The 25724-nt window shown below is 36.0% G+C and overlaps 1 protein-coding gene across 3 annotated transcripts in view; it reads right to left on the bottom strand.

Moving 5' to 3' along the window:
- The window catches only part of LOC121422496 (DNA topoisomerase 3-alpha-like), a 50049-nt gene that overhangs the window by 4544 nt on the left and 19781 nt on the right, over window positions 1-25724 (bottom strand). For all 3 annotated transcript variants that reach the window (XM_041617582.1, XM_041617583.1, XM_041617584.1), the window contains exons 2-24: window positions 23763-24257; window positions 23042-23175; window positions 21592-21667; window positions 20920-21028; window positions 20239-20290; window positions 19543-19634; window positions 18780-18950; window positions 18460-18560; window positions 17799-17873; window positions 17164-17246; window positions 16507-16604; window positions 15894-16060; window positions 15066-15242; window positions 14250-14328; window positions 13141-13324; window positions 11543-11630; window positions 10004-10070; window positions 9215-9399; window positions 7398-7471; window positions 6182-6276; window positions 5037-5436; window positions 4149-4249; window positions 1179-1434 (exon numbers count right to left, since the gene is read on the bottom strand). In XM_041617582.1, the coding sequence (XP_041473516.1) occupies window positions 1179-1434; window positions 4149-4249; window positions 5037-5436; window positions 6182-6276; window positions 7398-7471; window positions 9215-9399; window positions 10004-10070; window positions 11543-11630; window positions 13141-13324; window positions 14250-14328; window positions 15066-15242; window positions 15894-16060; window positions 16507-16604; window positions 17164-17246; window positions 17799-17873; window positions 18460-18560; window positions 18780-18950; window positions 19543-19634; window positions 20239-20290; window positions 20920-21028; window positions 21592-21667; window positions 23042-23175; window positions 23763-23912 (3014 nt within the window). In that variant the 5' untranslated portion in view covers window positions 23913-24257. The remainder of the gene's footprint in view (window positions 1-1178; window positions 1435-4148; window positions 4250-5036; window positions 5437-6181; window positions 6277-7397; window positions 7472-9214; window positions 9400-10003; window positions 10071-11542; window positions 11631-13140; window positions 13325-14249; window positions 14329-15065; window positions 15243-15893; window positions 16061-16506; window positions 16605-17163; window positions 17247-17798; window positions 17874-18459; window positions 18561-18779; window positions 18951-19542; window positions 19635-20238; window positions 20291-20919; window positions 21029-21591; window positions 21668-23041; window positions 23176-23762; window positions 24258-25724) is intronic.

Below are 25724 nucleotides of genomic sequence, written 5' to 3'. Positions count from 1 at the left end.
GGAGAGATACATAAGCTGGACATTGTTAGATTTTGGTGAGAATTTTCCTTGTGAAGTAAGGAACCTTAATTTGTCTTTGAAGGTAGGATGGTGAATTGAAGACCTTTGCTGCTTTTTTCATTTATTGCACTTTGCAAGCTTCAACGTTACTAGGACCAAGTCACAGATTCCTGAACACCAGAATCTATTTGATGTGATTAGATTCTGGTAAAGTTTTCCCATTCCGGTGTTTCAACAACCAAGTGGCAATTCATGCCACTAAATTCTGAGAGCAAAGTGTGAGTTTTCTTTTTATTCCCGCTTTCTCACAATACTGACATTCCAATTCAAACTTTATTATCATTATCAATACAATTATTGAAGCAAGATGGGCATGTCATATTTCTTAATTTTCTTTTCAAAGTTCATTAATGTTATCTTATGTGAACAGTGGTCACCATTATTTATTTGAAGCCAGTCTTTTTGCCACAGCAGGAGCAGGTAATCTCAATGCTTTATGCAATCGATCGTGATAAGACTAAAATGCTGAAGATTGCAAACGGCCCTGCTGACCTTTGCAGCTCTGTTTATAGTATCAAGTTTCATATGGAAAAGTGAGGACATGCAAAGAATGCTTCTGATTGCATTGATTATGACCTTGGAATCAAATTTTGTTCAGTACTGATCATCATATGTATATAAAGTACAGTAATTTGTTTAGTGGAAACTGAAATATAATTTCTCTAACACTTTGTGCGCAGGGCCTTGAATTATTTTCAGGGAGGAAAACAGTGGACTGTTTGTTTGAGAGTGAAATGCAAAGTTTGTGCGGCACCAAGTTTGTATTGATGCAAAGTCCTCATGGAAAGGCCAGGGTTAACGTTTTCTTTTTCTATCGCTTACTGATTTCCGACTGATAAGACGTCATCAGGAACCAGAAAGAAATATTCTGACTCAACCTCAATTATTACAATTGAAACACGGGTGACTCTGCCTAAGTCAAATCTTTTGGGACCACAGAAAATCTCCTTGAATTGGGTGAAATTCAACTCAGAAGATGTTATTAAAACATGTTTTTGCACATTCTGGTCTGAAATAATGCTTTGTATTAAACGATTATCGGCTCATGGATGGTTGTCTTATGCAGAGTCTACTGTAACGACAAGCCAGAAAAGTGAGTGCTTTCTGAGTCTACTTACTGTACTGCAGCATCATTGCACTGGCACATAACCTCCCCCCACACATTAGTGGAAGAACCCTGGTCACCAGAACCATAGCCACTGGATCGATCACTCATCCTGCCAGTGGCAGGGGTGTCGAAGCCACCACTGAAAGAGGGACTCGAGTTGTTCCAGCTTGTATTGCCCAGCCCTAGTGTTGAGGAGTTCTCTGTGTTTTCTTCAGACCAGAGGAAAAAGTTGCATCCTCCTGATTGGCATTTAAAGAACTGTCGACCTGGAGGGGGAAAAGGGGGACCATGAAAGTCAAGTAAAATGCAAGGGAGATATCTCAATTCAAATAATTTCACTCAAAAATTCATTTCATTACAATCATTCATTTTAAACGTTTTCTTCATCAATATTCATTTATCAATTTATTAATTCATTAAACAACATTGAAAATTAACACATTTATTGATTCATTCATTCATTGAGTCATTCTTTCAATCAATCAGTCCATCAATCAATCAATCAATCCATCCATCCATCCATCAACCCACTTACATCAATCTATCCATGAATTACTTCCAATGTTCATTCATTATAATTAGGTGATCTGTCAATCGACAGATCAACTATTAATTTCGTACGAATTTTCTTTTTTCTTTATTTATTCTTTATTTTTATTTTTCCACCCTTTTCTTGTTACCATAAAATCTCAAAATCTACATCATCAACTTTCTTCAAAATATCATCAGGTATGGGGACTTATCATGTCATCTGTATGAAACAAGTTCAAGGTCAAAAGGTCATCATGACGTCATCTAGACGCCATTTTGTAAAATCACATTATCAACCATATCTTCATTATCAATAATCAGAAATTAACCATATTTACATTACATTAACTTTAGGTCAAGGGTCAACTGTCCATGTCATCAAAGGTCATGTAAAGGTCACGACGTGCGCGTATGCGCGCGTCAAAATTTTAAAATGCTCAAAATCGCTTTTTGACCAAAGTAGAGTATGTTTCAGGTGATTTTAACCATTTCAAAAATTTGCGTGCGCACGGTTACGCGCGCGATCCCACGCGTAACGGCACTATAAAACATAGATAGGATCGCCATTTTTTTTCATATCAATGCACCGATAATATAATTCTGAACAATTTGATACCTTGATCGACCTTCTACGACAAGTAATAAAGGAATTAGCATCCATCAAAGTTTACAGCGCGCGCGCACTAACCATAGACAATATATGTGCAAAAACATGCCTATACAAAATTCATTATAGCTCTTAAGGTAGTCCGTTGACCCCCATTTTTTTTTCATATTCGAATAGAGTATGGATGGGAAGTGTGATTTCATGTCACATTTGACCCAAAATTTTATCATGACGTCATCAAAATGGCGTCGGAACTCAAAATTCCCATTTTGCTACTTATGACGTCATCATAATTATGCAAATTTGACTCTAACTCTGTAAATATTTGTCAATTTTCGCTCAGTTTTCAATATGTTGTAGCTGAGAACATGCTCTTTCTAATTTGATGGCTTGATTCACTTTTAAAGGAATGGATCATCCTGAAAATGGCAAGTTATAGAGGCATGTCATTTTTGCTCATTTTGTGTGCAATCTCTATGGGAAATGACTTTTTCTCAAAACTGGATTTTACATTCCTCTATTTAGCGAGCCATATCTCCATTTCTGTTTCTAGGTTTTCTCTGAGCTTTGAGTATGTTGTAGCTGAGATTGTAAGCTATCATAAGAGTGGTCTTTATTTTCCGATCAGATACCGGGATCATGCCCGTATTTCACTTGCAAAATTTGATTTCAGATCTTCTCGTTTTGCCTATGTGTTAAGTCTATTGGAAGCGTGTAGCTCAATGGGTATTAAGGCATCAGACTTGTGTCCTCAGGGTCCCCGGTTCGAACCCAAAAGTGGACATAAATTTTTTTTGTTTTTTTTTTCTTTTCAACATTTCGCAAATGTTCCGTAATCACCATTACAAGGTATATAAGTTCAAATATCGCACAATTAAGTAGATTGAAAGCGTTTTTAATAAGCCTATAACATGTACAATATGTATTGCCTACACCTACATGTATTTCACATATTCTCATTTCCCTCTTTTTCAAGAGTATTCAACATATTCTTTTCGTAAGAAAAGTTCAGTTTTCATCATGATGATCATATTTATCTCAATAAACATGCTGATTGTCTTCGTGTTCATAAAATCAGAGACAGATCACCTAATTCGTCCTCATGATGAATTAAAATTCTAGTTTTTCATCTTATAATCCTTCACAATGTACATTTATAACGTGCAAATTGTGAAATATACCTAAATTGTACCCACAATACTTGAGATAGAAAATACACATTTTTTTAATGAAAAATATATAGACCACACAATCAATTCATTTGGGGTACTATGGGCAAAATTCCTGAGAGTCCTCACATACCCAGTGATGTCCATGGGGGAAAAATGATGCTTGGATTCATCAATTCAAGGCAACATGTTCAAAGGGGAAAGCCCACAGCTGCCAACCTGAACCAGAACATTTCAGTATTTTCAAGGCTGAAAATCAGTATTTTGGTGAGGAAATTAGTATTTTCACATGAATACCATAGGACAACACATAAACTTAAACTTTAGAAATCAGTATTTTGCATGAAACCATCAGTATTCTTCTCTATTTTCAGTATTAAATACGGAAAATCAGTACTGCTTGGAAGCTCTGAAAGCCTCTCTCTCTCCAAAAGAAAAGTGAACTAAGTGGATCTGATAAAATCTGGGGGGGGGAATTTCACAAATCTTTCAGTGTGACTTATAGCTGCACTTAAATTCAAGTTGCGTGTAGTAAAACACATCACCACATCAGTGAAATCATGTACACGGGGCACACTTAACCGCATATCATCCAATCAGATAACGTGTTTGGTGAAAAAAATCACACTTAAATCTTTGTGAAAACCCCCCTGGGTATGAAGATTGCTCTCACCTTGATTCGGACCCTCTTTCCTCACTGTGAGTTGAACAGCATCTTGACCACAGCTACACACCACAGCATTACTTGTACTTCCACTGTTTCTATTACCATTCCTGAATAGGTGAGGGGGACAATTAGAATCAGTGGCTCGAATTCACATGGTTTAAGCATATTTCATGTATAAATTACACCTAATTTACCACATAAACTAAAAATGTCAATGCTAACGCGCGCCTTTGTTACAGTGCACCAAAATGACGCAGGTTGCCATGGTTGCATACACTATTTTATTCATCAGTCCACTGTTCTGAGTTAATGACTCCACTCTTAAAAACAGTGGACTCATGAATAAAATATCATACTCAACCATGGCGACAGGCATCAATTTGGCGCACTGTGACAAAAATGCACATCAGCATTGGACATTTTTTCATTATCTGCCGTAAATGAGCGTAACTTATACAAAATCTGCATAAACCATGGGTTCAACTGATGGTTTTCAAAACCAACATTGTGAATTCAGGCCAGTGAGTTGGATAGAAAACACATAACTATTTTTGCAGAAAGTGACAGGACAAATTGTCATTTACCATAAAACCATCTAGATGTAGATAAGTGAAGCCAAGGGGGTGATAGTTTGACTCAACCACCAGAGCCTGTTCTTCTAGTTCTTCTTTTACAATCAGACCTGAATTATCCAGACACTAATTTAGATAAAAAGATCTTTGATGGAATTCCTCAAACCTTTACCTTGTTTTTCTGGTATTTTTACAACAAACTTTTTGTCAGGGTTAAGTTCCCTGTAAATTGATAATTTGCTTTGTTTGAAGTGTATAAATGAAATTGTATACAAAGCATCTTTTAAAGCATATATTTATATTAAAGTATATAATTAATTACCTTGCTGGAATTTGAGCTAAAGGAGTCCTTGCAGTATCATTTCCAAAGGATGTAGAGTACGATCTTGATGAGGAAGAATTATTATTCCATCCTCCTCCTCCTCCTCCTCCTCCTCCTCCTCCTCTTCCCCCTCTCGAGTTTCCAAACTGTACATTTCTAGTAGATGATGAAGATGACGATGGAGCGCTACCAGAGTCAAACCAATGTGAAGCTTCATCATCCATGTCTAAAGAGCTTCCATCTACAAATCCACCTCTTCCTCCTCCTCTTCCAGTGCTGTTCTTAAATCCTCCACCCGTACCTCCCCCTCTTCCTAGACCTCCTCCTCTTCCTCCTCCAGCACCTCCTCTTCCACCACCACCACCACCTCCTCCTCTGTTTACAGTTCTGTTGCCAAGAGCTTTAAGAGAGAGATATAAACTTGTAAATAAATTGACTCTGCCAACACAGAAAAGATATTTCTAACATCTACTATGAGGGTTAATGGAAGTATATGTGTATGAGAAAATATATATTGCACTTATTTTAAACACATGTACTCAAAATCATTCCTCAGTAGAAATGGCATTTTTTATTTGAAGTTGTTGAATAAGCTCACACTTACTTGATTTTTCTGTTTCTACATTTAGAAAAGCGAAATTCCATGCTTATCTGACAACTGTATTTCATTGCTCTATCAAATTAAGATTTCAATTTCAAATATTCCATTTTCTTTCGATTTCTTTGGTTACGGTTTGGAAATCAATATACTTAAATATACGATATATATTAAAAGAATGTTTAATCAATTGATATTTTTATTGAAGTTCGGAAAAGAAAAATTGCTGACATGACTTGGCCCTGTTTTTGACGATGATAATGAAAAAGATGAATAAGAACGATGATAGCATTAATGATGACCATTATGACACTGACCATGACGCTGATGAGAAAAATAATGATGACTATGATGATGACGACGATGATGACAATGAGGATGATGATAATGATGACTATGATGATGATAACAATGACTATGATAATGAAGATAATGCTGATGATGATGAAAATGACAATTATGATGACAATGATGATGACCATGATGATGACAAAGATAATAATCATGATGATGATCAAGAAAAGGTGATCATAAAGGTGTTACATACCTTGACTACTCTGATCTCTTGGTCTAAGGTAAGATAGATTGAGATCCAAGACATCTTTAAGTGTTGTGTCACACCCTCCAATACATCCTTCATATCTATAAACAAAAGAAAGATAAAGGAAAAAAAAACATTGTCTGCTGAATAGAACACTACATCCAAAGGTGGGTCCTACAGCTACACAGGTCCTACAGCTAAGCACCACTCATTGCACATAAACTTCAATGGCAAAATGCAAACTCTATGGCCCGTATTCTGAAGCTGGGTTAAACTTAGACCATAGTCTAACTCTGTGCTAAAATTATGGAAAGCAAAATGTTTCAAAATTTTGCTTACAGTGAATGCTTTTCATGTTTACTTTGCTCTTTACTGATTCTAGACAATTTTGTCATACTTATCCTTCCCAGGCAGTTAATAACGTTTTGGGAGTCAAATGAGCTGATACACTGAACCTCTACTGTTAGAGATTTATGTAACAACTGGCTTTCCATAGTTAAACCACAACTTAAAACCAGAGTTTAAATTAAACCCGACTTCAGAATACGGGCCTACATGTATGTATGGAACGGTAACTGCAGAGTGACAAACAATTCCTATTCAGATTTTCTACTGAGGGTAATAAATCACAAAATACAGGCTAATTTCTTACTTCCCTCCAATAATATGAACTTATTTTATAGATTGAAGCACAGGGAATACAATTTCTTGCTTGATAAATTTGAGTGCATAGTTTTGGGACCCATCCTAAATTTTGGGGCAAAATAAAGACATTTTTAAAAAGCACAGCAAAATTTTTGTTTCAGCCATTTTTGTTTGATTTTTTCTTTGGTAATGATCTTTAGAATATTCACCACACATTAGAGTGGGACAGATTGTGAAATCATCTTTGTACAGTGAAATACTCAAATTTAACCATAATCTAATAGTCACTAACAATGTAGATGTATCCAGAGTGTGAACTCATCTTCACACTATTAAAATTCTCAAGTTCAATCAGGTGTGAATCTTGTACGCACAGAGTCTGCTATGTGAGCACTCGCACTGCAGATGAATCCAGAGTGTGAACTCATCTTCACAGTGTTAAAATTCTCAAGTTTATTACCGAGTGTGAGTCTCGTACGCACAGAGTTCACTATGTGAAAACTCACACTGTTGAGATATTCTGAGTGTGAACTCATCTTCACACTGTTGAATTTGATGTAATGTGATCCAGACTTACTCAAGCGGTATCATAGGGGGTACAGATCCTCTCTTGAACTTGAACTTGATCTTATTGACTGGTCCAGGCCGACACTGAAATAAAGAGTCAAAATCAAGTCAAAATCTATTGTTAAGCATCAACTTTCATAGGGAATATGATATGATTAGAACATTTACTAACAGATGTTGTCAAACACCCGAGTACAATTTTGCTCAGTTTTACATGCAAGCAATATGACACCAGGCCCCCATCTTACAAAGAGTTGTGATTGATGTGATCAACTTTAACTATATGGAAATCAATCAATGTCATATTTTTTCCTACAGGAAATTTGCACAATGTCTTTTTGTAAACACAAAGGAGCACACTGAATTGGCAATGGTGATTGTATGAACAGTCATTCTAATTATCAGAAAACACAACTATTTCAAATGAAGATGTTGCTGGCTTTCCATAGTTGTGGTTGAACAGACCAATCACAACTCTTTGTAAGACAGGACCTAGGGGCCCATATTACCAATCAACCACACCTACGGAAAGCCAGCAATGTCAACATTCAGAATGCATGTTTTTTAAAGATGTCATCTAGATACGATGTATATTCATACAGTCATCGATGTCTTGAAAACTCAGTGTGCTTTTTGTTTACAAAGAACATTATGTAAATTTCCTGCAGAAAAAAATTATGAAGTACATGTAGATGAATTTCCATATAGTTGTGGTTGATCGGTTCAATGGTAACTCTTTAACTGGGCCCGAGAGCATCCTACATTTAAAGGGGAATCCAACCCAAATAAAAACTTGTTTTTATAAGGAAAAGAAAAATCAGACAAGATGATAGGTGAAAGTTTGAACAATATTGGACAAACAAAAAGAAAGATATGAATTTTTAAAAGTTGTAAATATTGGTAATCACTATACCCATGGAGACTTCAAACTGGCCGCATATGGGATGTCATAGTGATGTAAGGCAAGGACTACTCTTCCATGTACTCCAATACATATTATGGCTAAAATGTCATTTTTCCCAAAAGTTTTATTTCAAATTATATTTTTCTTTCATGAGGACATAAAACAATATACTACATGGGTTATATTTAGATTACTGCCCCAGGGGAATGGGTACTTAGGAGAAAACCACAAATCCCTGATAATAAAGTACATGGCCTATGGGAAAGTTGTCCTTGCCCCTTGTCATAATTTACTTACCCAGTTGCCAATTTGAAATCTACATAATATTAGTGATCTAAATTTTAAAGCAGCTATAACTTTCTTATTGCTTGTCCAATTTCTTTCAAACTTTCACCATTCTGTTTAATTTATTTTTCTCCTTCCCAACACAACATTTTATGGCCAAGGCTGGATTCCCCTTTAATTGTTGTATTTCTACCCTTCATTTGCGTTTCACTGTGAAATGTGGCACACTTCCACTTCGTGTCAATTATGATTTATGAAAGACCAGAGGGGTGTTTCATGAAAGTTGTCAGCACTGACTAAATTGTCAGTGCTGACTATTCCAGTGAAATCCTTGGTTTTGATTGGCTGAAAGGCATGGCCTCTGACTGTTACTATGGTGACTGTCGGAGAAAGACTTGTCAGTGCTGACAACTTTCAAGAACGGCCCCCAGTTTGACCGGACATTTGCTACTATAGCATTTGGTTCTGCCTGATTTCCTATAACAATATACTTCATAGGGGTAAGGTCTGTGGTAAAATGTTGGGTTCAAAATTCTGTGAAAATTAGGCTTAGGCTCAGGGGATAGGCTATGTGCATGTTTGGCGATTTGTCTGAGAGAATGTCAATGCAAGGCATCAAACTTTCTGTGATGAAATACCTGCTGACAGACTGTATCGGAAACCTCGGCAGACTCTATGACGGCCGGGAACCAGACGGCCGCTTTGCATCCTGGGTACCCCATACAGCTGACCATCCATCCACCGGCTTTCCTCTCCTTCAGGGTCATTGACTCGTTACAGTGCGGACATTTCCTGACAATGGAGGGCGCACTCACCTGGAATGCTGTATGACCAATATCGCTGTATTATCACACTGCTTTGAAATCATACTTAAGACAACCCATGTATAACTTATTCATTCAACTACTTATTTAAATTGTACCTCAACTCAACAATGCATCTTTTTCTTTCTTTTATTTTCTGAAGTGCAAAGAGACAAATTTATTATGTTTTATGCGCCATATAAAAACTGACTATTATTATTATCATTTGAAAGAATTCACAGATTGAATCTTATGCACTTCAACTGAAACTTTAAAGAGAAACATTGCTTTTTCCTTCCTAAGCAGCATCCCTGTGACATCCAATCGATTTCATTTCTTCTTTCTGTTTGTTGATTATGTCAAACAAAATCATAATAATTACTCAGAAGACTCTTTCTTAACCCTAAAAAGACTTGGGGGGGGGCTGACATTTGTTGTGATAAATCCGCCGAGCGAAATTTAGGGTTCAGTGAGGAATGAAATTCTTATCCAGAATCATATTTGAAATCTATGCAAACGATAGTGAAATGAAAGACAGTCAACATTGAATTATTCTAAAACACTTTGTAACTTACTCCATGATTCTCATAAGATTCTTTTTATCACTCTAATCTCTCAACTTACTTGTTGCATTGTGGGACTGAGCAGGCTGGCCCAAATACTGTTCTAATGCACTGTCTAACATGGTCGCCTAAGAAGCAAACACATCGACAAATATATCAATTATCCCAAATATTTATGTATGCATTAATTTTGTTGGAACTGGTGAAATAAGACATCAATGAAGTGTCCGATCTTCCCCTTGTATCTTTGTTATTGGTAAGAAGAACTGATTATAAACCATTACACCATGATACCAAACAGAAAGTAGGGGGATATAGTCAATCAACCATTTACCTACTTCAGAATTAGAAACCAAACAAAAGTTATTTAATTAGGTAAGGCATCAGTATTAATAGTAACAGATTATAGCCATACACTATTTAATTCGAATTGAAAAATAAGGCAACTTATCAGAACAAACAAGTGGAATGCCTCTGGCCGTCTCACCTGCATCACGCGGTTCAATATAGCAGCAGTGCTCACTTTGAATACTACTCTAACTCGCACAAGATGTTCAGTGATACATGGTTACTCTTATTTCCCTTTTTTATGAACTAGACCAATAAACTTACAGAGATATGATGGTTATTCAACAAAAAACCCCAACATGGCCAAAGTTCATTGACCTTACATGACCTTTGAACTTGATCATGTGACCTGAAACTCGAACAGGATGTTCAGTGATACTTGATTACTCTTATGTACAAGTTTCATGAATCAGATCCATAAACTTTCAAAGTTATGATGGTAATTCAACAGATACACCCAATTCGGCCAAAGTTCATTGACCTTTGACCTTGGTCATGTGACCTGAAACGTGCACAGGATGTTCAGTGATACTTCATTACTCTAATGTCCAAGTTTAATGAACTAGACCAATAAACTTTCAAAGTTATGATGGTAATTCAACAGATACCCCCGATTCGGCCAAAGTTCATTGACCCAAAATGACCTTTGACCTTAATCATGAGACCTGAAACTTGCACAAAATTTTCAGTGATGCTTGATTACTATTATGTCCAAGTTTCATGAATCAGATCCATAAACTTTCAAAGTTATGATGGGAATTCAACAGATATCCCCAATTCGGCCAAAGTTCATTGACCCTAAATGACCTTTGACCTTGGTCATGTGACGTGAAACTCATGCAGGATGTTCAGTGATACTTGATTAACCTTATGTCCAAGTTTCATGAACTAGGTCCATATATTTTCTAAGTTATGATGACATTTCAAAAACTTAACCTCAGGTTAAGATTTCGATGTTGATTCCTCCAACATGGTCTAAGTTCATTGACCCTAAATGACCTTTGACCTTGGTCATGTGACATGAAACTCTAATAGGATGTTCAGTAATACTTGATTAACCTTATGGCCAAGTTTTATTAACTAGGTCCATATACTTTCTAAGTTATGACATCATTTCAAAAACTTAACCTCAGGTTAAGATTTGATGTTGACGCCGCCGCCGCCGCCGTCGCCGCCGCCGTCGGAAAAGCGGCGCCTATAGTCTCACTTTGCTTCGCAGGTGAGACAAAAATGAACAAATATTTGTACAAACCTTTCTTGCAGCCTCGATGAAAACTTGCTTGTATTTCTCGACTTGTTGAGCAAGAACATTATCCGGGTTCTTCTGTCCATCGCATATTCTAAAAAAAAATAAAATAAAATCACAGAATATCTTTTAGAAATATGTTAAAGAGATAAAATTACAGTTCCCTTAAGCAGGAGTTCATGAGATCTTTTTATGCAGGAGGAGTAAAGCCAGCCATTTTTTTTTCTAGTGTACATCATCTATATGTAAAAATAAATAACATAATTTGGCTAGAACTTGGCATGTTGAACAGCCTTCCTATTTGCAAACCTCAGGGGAGCATTTCATCAATGTTGCTGTCTAACAAGTTGTCAGATCTGACATCTTTCCCTGATTTTGATTGGCCGAGAAGCAATGTTACTATAGTAACTGTAAAATAAAACGTTTGATAATTCCTTTCATGAAACAGGTTTCATTTACATTACTCACTGAAAATTTTTATATCAAAACTAGAGGGATTCTCGACTACATTGTCAAAATTTATTCCTCCGCCATTGCCAAATAAAGAAAATAATCATTATCATGCCTAACTTCTGTATATCACAATGTAACTTTTTAAGTGGATTTTTCACCCTAAAAATTCAGGTTAAAGTTCAAACACAAATATGATTATGACTTATTAAAAATCTAAATACCGGGTTGCTTGACGACCCACAATTCACAAATGTCTCAAGATTTGAGAATAGTTGTCTAATAAAGTTTAAATAAACTTTATTTTAAAAAGAATTACAGAATAATTTCATATCGGTGGTCATGCCATTTATATCGCAGGCAACTAGGCATTTGACCCTAATATGACTGGGAGGTGTGATTCAGCCCCCCCCCCCGACATTTTTCATGATAAATTTTTTGACTGCGTCTCTCACTGACTTTTTATTTTCAAGTCTCGCGTAACTTTTGAGACCAAAATCGCGATCCCAAAAGTACACAACATTTTGTAAGTGCACGTCAACCCAAAATTGCTCAAAAACATCCATTTGTGTACAAATCCAATACAAATTTAGTCAAAATTCATAAATGCATCATTATTTTCCTTTTACTAATCAACATCAATTAATTTCATCTTGTTTATGATCAAAATAAAGTCCCCAACAATTTCTATTGAAAAAAAAATAACAAAAAGTTGAAAAACAAAGAAATACATAAAAAATTCAGAAAACAACAAAATACATAAGAAAATAAATGTGATGTTGAATTTTTTTAAAACTACATACTGTATGATCAGATTCCTATAAAGAGTTTGTGAACCAAAAATTAGCATTTAGGGGGCATTATCTAGTTAATAAGAGCAAACTTTTGATTTCGGCAAAAATTGGCAAAGAGATTTTTCACCGAATTCGATCTTACAGTTTTGTAGATTATGCAATGGGTAACTCACGTGCCAATCATAAGGAGTGGGGCCGAATCAGCCCCTCCCCCTCCATCTTTTTAGGTGTTGAAATAGTTCCAGTCTATTTCAGGGTTAAGTGACTCTCATACTTAAATCTTGTGAAACACTCCCTCCTATTGTTATTACTATTATTGTAATTGATGTAGTTATTATCATTCTGTTTCTAATAACAAACCTTTTAAGATCTGATTCCAGTTCTGCTCTGAGGTTCGGTTTAGAAAGCTCGTAGCCCATGTTATCATAGCCTTCACACAATCCCATGCCGAGCTCCCCGGGCACAAAGCGGCCGTCGGGACGCACTCCTACATACAGCCGAGACTTGATGGTCTCGATGTGCTCTGCGTGTGTCGCATCAGTGCCTACGAGCAAGAAATAAGACATTACGGAACAATCAAATGCATATCATTGCAGGAGACCAAAATTCAGAATACAGGACTATGACTTTGAATCGCAGAGTATGATTCACAACATTAAAGCTGTTGAAACAGATTGTTGTGTACAGCTGCCAACCTGAACAAGAAAGTTTCTATACATTAAAAGCTGAAAGTCAGTATTCTGGTGAGGAAATCAGTATTTGAAAAAGAAATACCAAAGGACAACACATAAAACTGAAACTTTAGAAATCAGTATTATACATCAGAATTCTCATATTTTAAGGCCTGGTCACACCGCCCGAGCGTTGTTGGAGCGGTCGTAGAGCGGTAGGGAAAGAGGGTCGAATTTCACTCACAAAATTGGGGAAAAAATCGAAAAAAAAAATAAAAAAAAAAGAAACAATCGAAATCGAAAATGGTGAACGGTAGCAAGCGGTGATGATTTTTTCTCTCCGCGCCACGACCACTCCAACAACGCTTGGGCGGTGTAACCAGGCCTATAGTATTAAATACTGAAAGCAGTACTAGTTGGCAGCTCTGCTACACAACACTAATGAAAAGGTGCAAAGACGGTAAAATCTGATTCAACCAGATAAGTCCAGGGCCCTGTCTTATAAAGAGTTGTGATTGATCCGATCGACCACAACTATGGATGGCCAGCAACGTCTACATCTAAAATGCAAACTTGTTCAAAATATATTCTAGACATGATGTATATTCTTCCATTCATCGTTCTCTTGAAGATTGAGTGTGATTCTCTTTGTTTACCAAGGACAAAAAAACTACGGTAAGGATGGATTTCCATACAGTTGAGATTGATTGGATCAATAACTTAACTCTTTGTAAAATGAGCCCTAGATATCACCTTAGGTACTGATAATATTATCCATGGTATTACCCATATACTCACCAATGCCATGCTTATCCATGAGAGTAATAAGATCAGCTTCAGTGAGAAGGGGAGGGGCTTGAGTTTGACCATCAATCATCTAAAGGTAGCAATGAAAGCAAAGAGAATGAGTAATTTTGAGTTTAGCTAAATTAAAATTACTTGTGATCATTATAATATATATGTGTATGTTCTTTTGAAATATTTTTATCATGTGACTTGCCTTCTGCTGGTAAAGGGGGATTTTGTCCAATTATCACTTGCAAAGAACCTGGGTAAAGTGCACCTTCTCTATTTGTGAAATAAAGATTATTCCTATATTTTACATATGACCATTGTAACTGCAATAAAGAGCATGCTTCACTCGTGAAGTACATGTATAGTGCTAGAATGTTGTTTCCAGGGGATTACAATTATCAGCCAAGGGCTAGTTTCTTCATTTTGTCCATTCCAACTTTCAGTTTTCACTGTTTTGCACTGATTGAATTAGGAAATGAATACTAGTATGTGAAGAGCGAATAATAGTAATGAAAATATTGAATTACATTTCACTCATTTGTTTGCAAAGTTGTGTAAAATACTCCTTTTATAGCAGCTATATATGATGCGCAAAATTCTCACACAGTATATCGAGAGGTAGAGCGACTGTGTGACATCTGCAAATTTTGTGCAGCTTCAGTATGTTAACTTCACACCAGCAAGACCGACTCCAGACCGACCAAATCTATCATAACATTTCCAAGGACATACTATCGGTCGGTTTCGATGGTGGGACTGTCACATTTGGGGTTAAAGGGGAAGTTCACCCTGACGAAAAGTTTGCTGTGGGATTCTCACCTCAATTGAAGTTGGTTCAAAGGTTTGTCCTCTGTCATAAACTGGGATGATCTTGGCGTTCCACTTATCGTACGGGTAGACATCCAGGTAGTTCCTAGCTATTATCATTAGTCCAGTAGCAGTGAACTCCTCTTCAGCGATCGTTATATTGACAATGGTCTCTTTACCTTGGGCATCCTTAAAAAAGATAAATACCAATGTTAAAACAATCTTAAATGATTTCATTCAGAATATAATTAAAAAAACACCCAAGTGTATGAAAAACATGCATGTATAGAAGGATTCTGGTAGAATAGTGAAATTATTTGACAATAAGGTAGAAATTAGAATATTTCACAGTTCAAATAATAAATTTCAAAAGAAACAGTGAGTGGAAGTTGTCATCAGTCTCCTAATATGCATACCGACCCATAGGTGCATATAACTGTTTTGTAAAATGAAGTGAAACTTTAAAATGTCATAACTTTTATATTTTACATCTGATTTTGATGAAAATTTCAGTGTTATGCTTGTTAAATTTTTCTCTTTTTATTCAAATCAGCTTTTGGTTGGGCTGGATTTGTCCTTTAATTATGAAATTATGAAAACAACTCATATTCCTTGTTTTTTGAAACCCTATTTTCATGCTTGAAATCCTATTTCTCTTTAATATTTTGATAAACATGACAAAAATCATCATTCTTACAAATTTCAAAATTCTACTATTCTGTTAGAAATCCTAATAATTGGCAGGTCTGCTAGGTGTATCATTATTATTATTTTTTTTTAATAAATAAAGCATGAATTTGTTATAAGTTTCATGATATGGACAGCTGAAAAAGACTTTACCTGTGAACAGCAAGCGAGGAAATGTCTTACTACTAGCTCATAGACCCTCTGTTCATTGCCCTGTAGTGTGCCGGTGTACTTGGTAGGGTGGATGGGGGGATGGGCGTGGTCGGTCTTCTTACCCTGCCGTGGGTTTGGCCCTTGCTGGAGGAGGTTGCCTGCAAAACCTGAGAGGGGAAATACAATGGAATGAAATAGTAGGAGAGCTACCAACCTTGCACAAAAAAAAAAAATCATATTGGCAAACACAGAGTAAAATTTCAATGAAAAAAGAAATTTCTCAATGTGACCCCAGAAAACGGATGTACCAACCTGAAACTGTATTCAGTGATCCTTAAAACTGCATTCTAAAATATTAACCAATAAATTACATTTGGTCTAGTTACCTGAAATTATAGTCATCCAATTACCTAAAACTGTTCAAGTTTTATAAAATAGAGAAATGTAGAGATAATTCTTCTCAATTGGAATTATTATACAAAATTGTACTTTATGAAGAAAAAAAAACCTATGTAATAGAGTAAGAAAACACTCACTTCCTTTCAAATGTCATAAATTGTGTAATGTGTTATTAATTGTGGAAAATGAGGTCCTGGTTAAAGTGAAAACATACCTCCCCACTGAGGATCCTGTGTCTGCTTCTCTATCAGTGGAACTAGATTGAGTTCCTTAGGAAATATATTGGTTTCTGTACGGGGGTAGCTGATGAATCTGATTCAGCATAAAAATAGCAAAAAGCAGGATGTAATAGAAGTGAAAAATAAAACAGAAAATTATCGATGAATCTATTGGAAAAAAATCATGACAATTATATAATAAGTGGAACGCAAATTATCTTAATTCAGTATATATATTTAATATCAAATAGATAATTGATATATTCAAGTTATTACATTTAGATTTGAAAATAATGGGACATAATATGATCACTAAGATGTTTCAAGTATGCACAGCATACTTGAACCAAAACTTTGCTTTACTGCAAGCATTGTAGTTGTAGTAAAGCACACAATGGATTTAAATCACAGTCAATGGTAAAATTACTCTGATGTTACTCCAATTTGGAATTCAATTCACCCATATCCTTACAATGAGGCGCACACAATAGCCTGGAGTGTTTGTCATTTTAATATTCATACCACTATTTGGTTCTTTGATCATTCAGATGTCAACAGTTGGAAGGCTCCTGTTCAATGCAATAACAATTTATTTCCAAGTTCGGATCACATCAGATTGTGCAGTTTGTGTTGAGGTATGAGGGCACACTTACCCCTGAGTATAGAGTTTTTCAGCTATCTTCATGGCTTGCTGAGCACTTATCTTCAGTTTACGGGCAGCAAGCTTCTCAAGTTCCTGATTGGAAACACAAAATTGGATAACATTCACAAAATCTGCATTTTGAGATTATCGTCAATCCACTGAAAAAAATGGGGGGAAAATACAATTATGAATCAGTGTACACATACCCTTGACATAACAAATTGCCGATATCAAATTAACAAAATAATACATGTACGCATATATCAGTGCTATCAAGTAGAAAAAGGAAAGAACGTTTTGTTGCAAAATGGTGATAATTACAACAAAAACATAATGTTTGGCGGATCTGGGCCCCGTCTTACAAAGAGTTACGATTGATCAAATCAATCCTAACTCTATGGAAATCCATCAGTGTTTTAATTCTTTCTACAGGAAATTTGCGAAAATGTCCTCTGTAAACAAAGGAGAACGCACCAACTTGTCAAGAAATTAATGAATTTATGGATATACATTCATATCTAGAAATTCTTTTGAACAAACATGCATTTTATATGTTGACTTTGCTGGTTTTCCATAGTTGTGATTGATCAGATCAATTGCAACTCTTTGTAAGACGGGTCCGTTATGAAGCCTAATTATACATACCACAGTATCAAGAGGTAGTGGTCTCCATTTACTCTTTGGTTTACTACGCTCATCAACTACAGTTGCAAGAGGGTTCTGGGAGATGATATATACAAAATCAAACAAAAATATTTACAATTTCTTGTATATCCAATGGCTTGAACTGCAGAATTAATTGGTGTAGTGAAGTGTCTAATAATTTATTTTGCATTAACGTTTTTGAGAACTTAATTTCTTTTATTTCTTTATATCTTTCCTAAATGTTAAGTCTGATTTCCAATCTTTTTTGTATGAGTTATCAATGGTTGGATTTATTTTACACAATCACGATTGCATATTGAAAAGTAAGTCATAAAGTGTCTATCTCTTTGGAAAATTTACAACAGATTCTATTCAATTTTTATTTCGAATTCATTTATTTCCACGTCTCTAAAAAAAATCTTGGAATTGTTGGATTTTTTTTTTAGAGATGTGGAAATAGCAAATAGCAAGCAATTCAGGGCTGGTATCACTTTAATGTTGTTTCCTCAATCAAATTTCGAACCTCCTCTGACGGCCTTACAGTATTTCCCTGCATTTCCAACTATTTCCCAATATCGAGGCGGCATTTACCGGTAATACCACTTCGGGCATCCGTTTGTTTCACACCAAACTCTTTGTGAAAGACCCGAATAAGTCTTACCTCAGTGCAGATTTCATAGAAGACTTGACAGGCCAGCTGATCAAATAACCTATGCCTCTTCCAGTTGAATTCTACTAGTCCATCTTCAGTCTTATGAGTAACTGAAAAATGAATGAATAAATGATTGATTGATAGATAGATGTACAAAAATAACCTACATGTATGCATCTTTCCTCTTTCTCTCTCTCCTTTTTTGGTTAAGTTATTTCTCATTTATGGCGGGAGGAGGGGCAATCTGCAATATATCACAATGAAACAAAAAATTGTCATATTCCACCCCCACCTCTTCATTATCAGTTGTCATGGATACAAGTCCTTACCTTTGATCTTGTAGAATGTCTCTGGAATGAAGGCCTCAACCTGCTTGTAGCGCTCCACAACAAAACCTAGAGTAGGGAACTGGCAGGAGCCAAAACTGATGAGCTGGTTCTGCAGAAGATCGGGAAAGACTTTCTGGAGACGTAGGGTCTGGAACCGAGTGAAAGCAGCACCTGAGAGGATTAAATATAGTACATGGGAAAGAGAAGTGCCATTGAAAACAGCAATGTAATACTGTACTACTGCAGCAGGACAGGACATCCCTGCCTTTTGGTTCCTGCACCAATGGTCTAAAACCATTCCCAGATGGATAGTCTTCATGCAAGCTAAACCCTCTATTCCATATTTCATTCCATCTATCTGACAGTTAGTCTAATATTCTCCTGGTCCAATTACTGTGTGGTCTAATTATTACTCTGTCTTAGAAGGAGTGAAAATTGGCCCATGGACATTAAATTAAATGTGTTTTTTTAGCCAAAGCAGATATTAGACCAAGTGGAAACTAGATGAAACGTTTAGAAGACATTTTTGTAGACCAAGCAAGCTTGAAATTCTTTATGACTCTACCTCCCTCAAAGACAGATTGATTGGTGGACCATGAATATATCTCCAGACTAGTATATTTAACAGCACAAGTAATTATTCCTTAAACTTAAATACGATGCCTGTATCTATCATTTGGCATGCAAATACAATACCATATTTAGACGGTGGCGTATCTGAACAAGGATTAAGATCTTTAAAATGACATGTATATGGTCTCACCTATCCTAAGGTCAAGCTGCTGCCTGACATCCACTGCTTGTGAAACACGCTCATCGGGTCTGGCAAGGTTTGCACAGGCACGGGAGATTGATCTATACAGGACGAAGATAGAAATAAAAGGACCTGGTTTCACAAAAAACTTTATTGATAATCTATGGAAATCTATGTAAAATTTACTCTCAGCCAATCAAATGACAAAGTGTGATAGCTTGTAATGTATAACTTGTATAAATTTGGCAATAATAACATGATTTATGAAATGGGGCCGGGTGAAACGGAAGGTGAAAGTGTATTGTATTCCATTGACAGCAAATAGGATTCACAATATACATGTACAACCAAAAAATTGAAATCATGTTAAGTGTGATGTTTGAAATTAAAATAAAGAGCAAACCACCTAGGTATTTAAAATAATGAAATTCCACTTTGGGAACTGTCTGTTTTGTGCATAGGTATTAAAATGGATTACAATCATCTTTGTCCTCCTTAACATGTGAACTAAGATAAATAATGTACAAGAAATGTATTGCATGGTCTATTGGAAACCATGCTAATAATGCATTGATATACAGGTTGTCTGAAGTTCATTTTGTTTCGGAAATAGACCATAATGAAGTGAATACAAGGAGAAAAAAAAAAGTTGGAAATGTTAGTCTTGGCCTAAGCACAATGAAATCACAATCCATGTGTACTTACTGCGGAGTGATCTCTGAGAATCTTGCTCGGTACACATCCAGTCTGGGTTTCACTGTATGGATGGAGAGTGAAACCATATTTATCACAGCCCTTTAACAAAAAAAATGTTTGTAAGCAATTGCCAATTGACAATAACCAGACCATTGCTTCATGTACACTCGGTTTAAAGGTCAAGTCCACGCCAGAAAAATATTGAGTCTAATCAATGAGAATAATCAAACTATACTGTAGTATAATGCTGAACTGAAAATTTCATCAAAATTGGTTGTAAAATGAGAAAATTAATGACATTTGCAGCTTTTAAGTGTTGTAAATTGATCTACAGTGTAAACGCTATGATATAGTGTACTATGTATAGCGTTCCTAAATGCCTTATTATTATCCTTATTATTATTATTCACAAAAGAGTTATATATGCACAAGTCAGTGATATGCAAATGAGAGAGTCAATGATGTCACTCACAATTTCTTCTTTTTGCTCTCATATGCAGACAAACAAACTCATAATTTCTTTGGAAAAGACTGGACCTTTGACATTCTTATCTTATTTTTTTCAAGATACCATCTTCATCATTACCCTAATATTACAACAATAATATGCAACATTTGTATCACACATAAAACATGTTTCTAAGCATTGCTAATACAAGTTGTGGGTTCGTGGCATTTTTAATCTCCTACCTGCTCTGCAGACATCAATGACCTCATAGCCGATATTCTCCCCTTCCCTATCACAATCAGTCCAAATGACAAGGACATCAGCAGATCTTGCTTCTCTCTCTAACGTTCTCTGCGAATGAAAATCAAAACAAAACGACATCTTCATCTTCTTTCTCTGCACTCTAATCTGAAGTTGGCATAATACTCCATTTGAAATAATCTATGGACATGTTAATTATATCTAACACAAGGATACCATACTACATTACTACAGTCTTTTACATATTTGTGAATATGGGCCATTTGGTCTTGATGTAAATGCATACCTGTCAACATTTGGAAATATAAAAAAGCGGCCCAAGCAGGGTCCAGGACTCCTGTATTATACTTTAAAGTCCAAAGAAACATTATTTTCATTAAATCAATATATATTGAAGTGCTCTTGCACCACATAGCATAATATGAAAACAAGAAATACAGCGGGTCAGGTTAATAGTGCGACTATAATATGTTGGGACCCTCTTTTGGTTTAGTTTGCTTTTATTTCATTCCCCAGATGAATTTGTGGAGATTTTTCTCACATGGAATTTCAAAAATAGGGACGTCCCAATTTATTTGCTATTTTGAAAGTTGAAAATCAAGATGATCCAGACAAAATCGGGATAGGTGGGAGGTGTGTAAATGTTATCTTACCTTGATATCTCTATAATTATCTGGACAGCCTTTCTGCACAGGGGCATCAAAAAGGGCTACTGGGTTGCATGAATGCCTTTTGAAAATAAAAACAGAAAATTACAAACACAATAATCATAATCATACAAATATACAATGTTGATGAGTGCAATCGATCGTTATATAGATTGTTTCAACTTGCACACTCATGTAATATTCAGAACGCAGCACGAATACAACATTGAATATCTGTTTTATACAACACCAATAATAACTTAGTCTTAAGTCGAAGAAACAATAACAAAGTTTGGGGTAGCCATGATCTTATCCTAGACCCTTAATGAGAAAAAGCACATATATAAAGGCTAAAGTGCGTCGTCCAGGTACAGGCAGCCGTACCCTGGGTAACATACGCGCATTATGTTAAGCTAGCTTAGCAATGTGTATATGCGCAGTGCCTCATACAGTCCTTGCCGGATCGGTCGAGATCTGGTCGAGATTCGAAAAAGTGAATACATGCGCGTATATACAGCTTATTCACTTAATGTGTACGGGGCATGCATGTCCATGGGTTCAGTGTGCTCTGGATCTTACAGTGCTGGCTCATTTACTTCAGTGTGCTATAGTCGACTATAGCACGGCTACATGTAGCATATCTTAGCGTGCTATAGCTGATTCCTGTCAATGTCATGTGACACACTTTCATCCAATCAGCTGTCAAGGATCTATCTATAATAATCAATATTTATATATATGTACAGTACGAAGAGAAACAGATATTTTCATCCAATCACAGAAGCAAAACTAATAATAGATGGGATTTGCGTTGTGCCACATCCACTCTGCAGAGTGCCCAAGGCGCACAAAAAAAAAGAAAGAAAGAGAAAAGGAAGTATACATACTGTATAAGCAATGATAAATTGAGAATTTGAGAAGTAACTCAATCATACATATACATGTATATTTTACTTTTTCAATGGCACCAAAAGGTAGGACTTTTGTACAGAGAAAAATCTAGCGTATTCCACATGATATATTTTTATCAATTAAATCAAGGCAGGTCAAGTTTCATCTGTTTAAAATGCAGCATAAACTATATATTACTAACAATATTTTCAGTTATCTGCACTACAATTTATTAGATCTGAGCGACACCACCTTACGAATATCTTCAACTTCTTTGGAGTACTCTTTCAAAAAAGGGATATAAGTCATGACAAATTCAAATCAAACCTGATCGCTATTTCTATGCTATTTCATAAGCTGATGTTTTCCAAAATCAATCATAAATCACTTTTCAATGAGTTTCTGTTTTTCTATCTAATGGTACATGTACCATGGAAACAATGCTCAAAAGCCAAACAATAAATCAAGGATTCCATGAAATCTACCCTGGAGGTGCTGATTATTTTAATTATACAAAGAGGTAACAAAAAGAGTTTACTTTTACAGTTTAAAATCCAAGTCTTACCATTTCTGATAGGCTAGAGCAAATTCATAGTTCAAGAGATGCCCCGAGACAGATGTCATGGTCATCTCACATTGCTGATTCAGTAGACTGTAGTCATATTCATATATCTTGTTGAACTTTGAGAAACCCTCTCTCTAAAAAGAATACAAATTGATTAATCCAAGAAAAAGTAAAAGAAATGAAAAATAGCCATTATGACTACGACTGTTTTTTCTGTATTGACAGATTTACATGTATATGCAAAATACCCTTAAACCCGGAATTCATCTGAATAAAAATATCCACAAAAGATGAAAAATTCAAGTCATGAAGTGAATTTCATCAATTAACTCTGGCTGGTCATTAAAAGAATTTTCCTCATAAGCAGATTTTTAAATGTCGAAACAATTTTTTAATACATTTTTCACTTCTCAATGTTTTCTATTTAGCCATCTGATTGTATGTTCCATGGTAACAATGCTAAAAAGACAATCAGTAAATTAAGGATTCCATAAAATTCATGAAGTTACCATTATGGTATAATTACCATTAGAATAACATTTACATGCAACTAACTTAGGCCAAATACATTTGAGAAGGCACATTTTGCTATTAGCAATTCATCAATATTTGGCCTAGATTGAAATCCTTGAAACCTATCAGGAAATCAAAAATCAAATCCATTTGATTCATCAATTGTTGCAAAAGTAAAAAAAAAAAAGAAAAGATTTTGTAAACTTACCCTATTGTATCTGCCCCTAGACATGACATCAGCTATTGACTTGGCAGCATCATTCTTCTCAGCTACATTCAGAACCTTGGTTGCATGTCCCCGTGCCATAGTGAGGTAGGTGCACAAAGATATCCTCAAGCAATTCGTCCAAATCAACATTGGATGGGAAATCCTTAAATGTCCAGGTATAACCCAAATAATTATGCCAACTACAATGTACCTGGCTCACCTGGACTGTTCGATGGTGGAATTTATCATTTCATTTGTCTTTTATGCATTCCAATGCAATTCGTAGAAGTAAAATTCTGGAAATGTATTGCCTTCACAGATCACTGTACCACAAATCCTGACAAATTAAAAGCGTTGCAGGTTTACAATATGTACAGACTAAGTCGCTTGCAGATGCACAAGATTTGTTGACGGAAGGACTTTGATCTTGCCATAGTGTGGAGAAATAGAAATCCATTGCATATTCCATACACACATGTCCAGACATCAGAATTCCTGCACATAAAGAGGAAACGGACAATGGGTAAAAGGAACACTATGGACATTCTTCAGAGCTTCCAGGTCAAGAAGTGTCATCTATATGGAGAGCTTCATGTATGTTTTTAATAAACAACTATGAAACCAGGTCAATAGTTGATAAGTTAAAAAAATAAATAAATGTTGGTAATCAATTCAATACAAATCGCAATCAATTCCTAAGGACACATTATTTTTTCCCTATCTTTTCTCGATTTTCAACCAGTGGTAAGTATACTTGCTCATGTAGATCTAATACCGGGTCATTCCATGCCAATTCACCCAATGAATGTGCAATTTTGCACCCGACCCTCTCGGAATTCGTTGTAAATTGGGACACAAAAAATTCACCATGGCCCATGCACACACACAAAAAAATAAGTCCAATTGGTCCGTCGGTTCTCGCGCTACGGCCCGCCATTTTCTCCTTGTTTTTACAAAAATGGGCGTGACCTTCAACTTTCAATGGCCACTGCGTCGTAAGATGTTGACCAATTTTCACGAAACTGGTACCATTTATTAGGAAATTTAGAGAGGAATCCAAAACATGCATTAAATAATGTATTGGAGCAATTTATAAGACCTTATTAACAAGAATATATGATACATATTGCTGAACATCAAATATGAATTTGTATGACTGTGTATTACAAGCTGTGTATTTTTTTTGTTAAAAGGTGCAGTATAGAGGCAGGTCCAGGATATACCTGCATGAAGGGGGGGGGGGAGGAGTAAAAAAAACCGGACCCCCTAAATTTTCTGTTGATAACCCTTTTTTTCCCCTTGCCAAGTTTTTTCCCTGGGTCCCCCTAAAATTTTGGTTGATAACCCTGTTTTTTTCAGGTGGACCCCCCAATTTTTTTTTGGCTTACCGCCACCAATAAAAAGGGGGAGGGTGAACGTGTAAAAGCAGCATCTTACATTAATTTCTTTTTTTTAATAATGGCTCTCAAGGGGGTGGGTAGGATGTCCCCCCCCCCTTTGGATCCTTCACTGGTCATGTACAGGGTATGCATTTAAATTGGGGGTGCCCAGGGGGGGTGTAACTAACCTCTTTGCGTGTCAGATTTTTTCGTAGAAGAAATGTACTTCATTTTGATTGAAAACATCTTTTTTTTTGCTTTTTCCTCTGAAAATGTGCCCCCCACCCTTGGAAAATCCTAGATCCACCCCTGGTGTCAATACTATGTTTGAAAGGATACCCCTTCCATCCCTGATGTAACACATTTGCTGTCAATAAATATATACTGTATTTGAAGAGGGGGCCGACATACCCCTTTGTCTCCTTTGGCTTCACACCTGATGATTGCATATGACTTGTCATTGTATACATACACACACACGCCTGTGTAGATGACGTGTTTTACTGGGCCGTGATCACTGCACTTATGGGCAGCCAAAAGGGTCAAAATTAATCATCTCAAAAATAAAGAAACTCTCATTATT

Source organism: Lytechinus variegatus, chromosome 10 (assembly GCF_018143015.1).
Source record: "Lytechinus variegatus isolate NC3 chromosome 10, Lvar_3.0, whole genome shotgun sequence".
Taxonomy (NCBI): Eukaryota; Metazoa; Echinodermata; class Echinoidea; order Temnopleuroida; family Toxopneustidae; genus Lytechinus; species Lytechinus variegatus.
The sequence above is the reverse complement of the archived record's forward strand: the minus strand, read 5'-3'. Positions and strand labels throughout refer to the sequence as shown.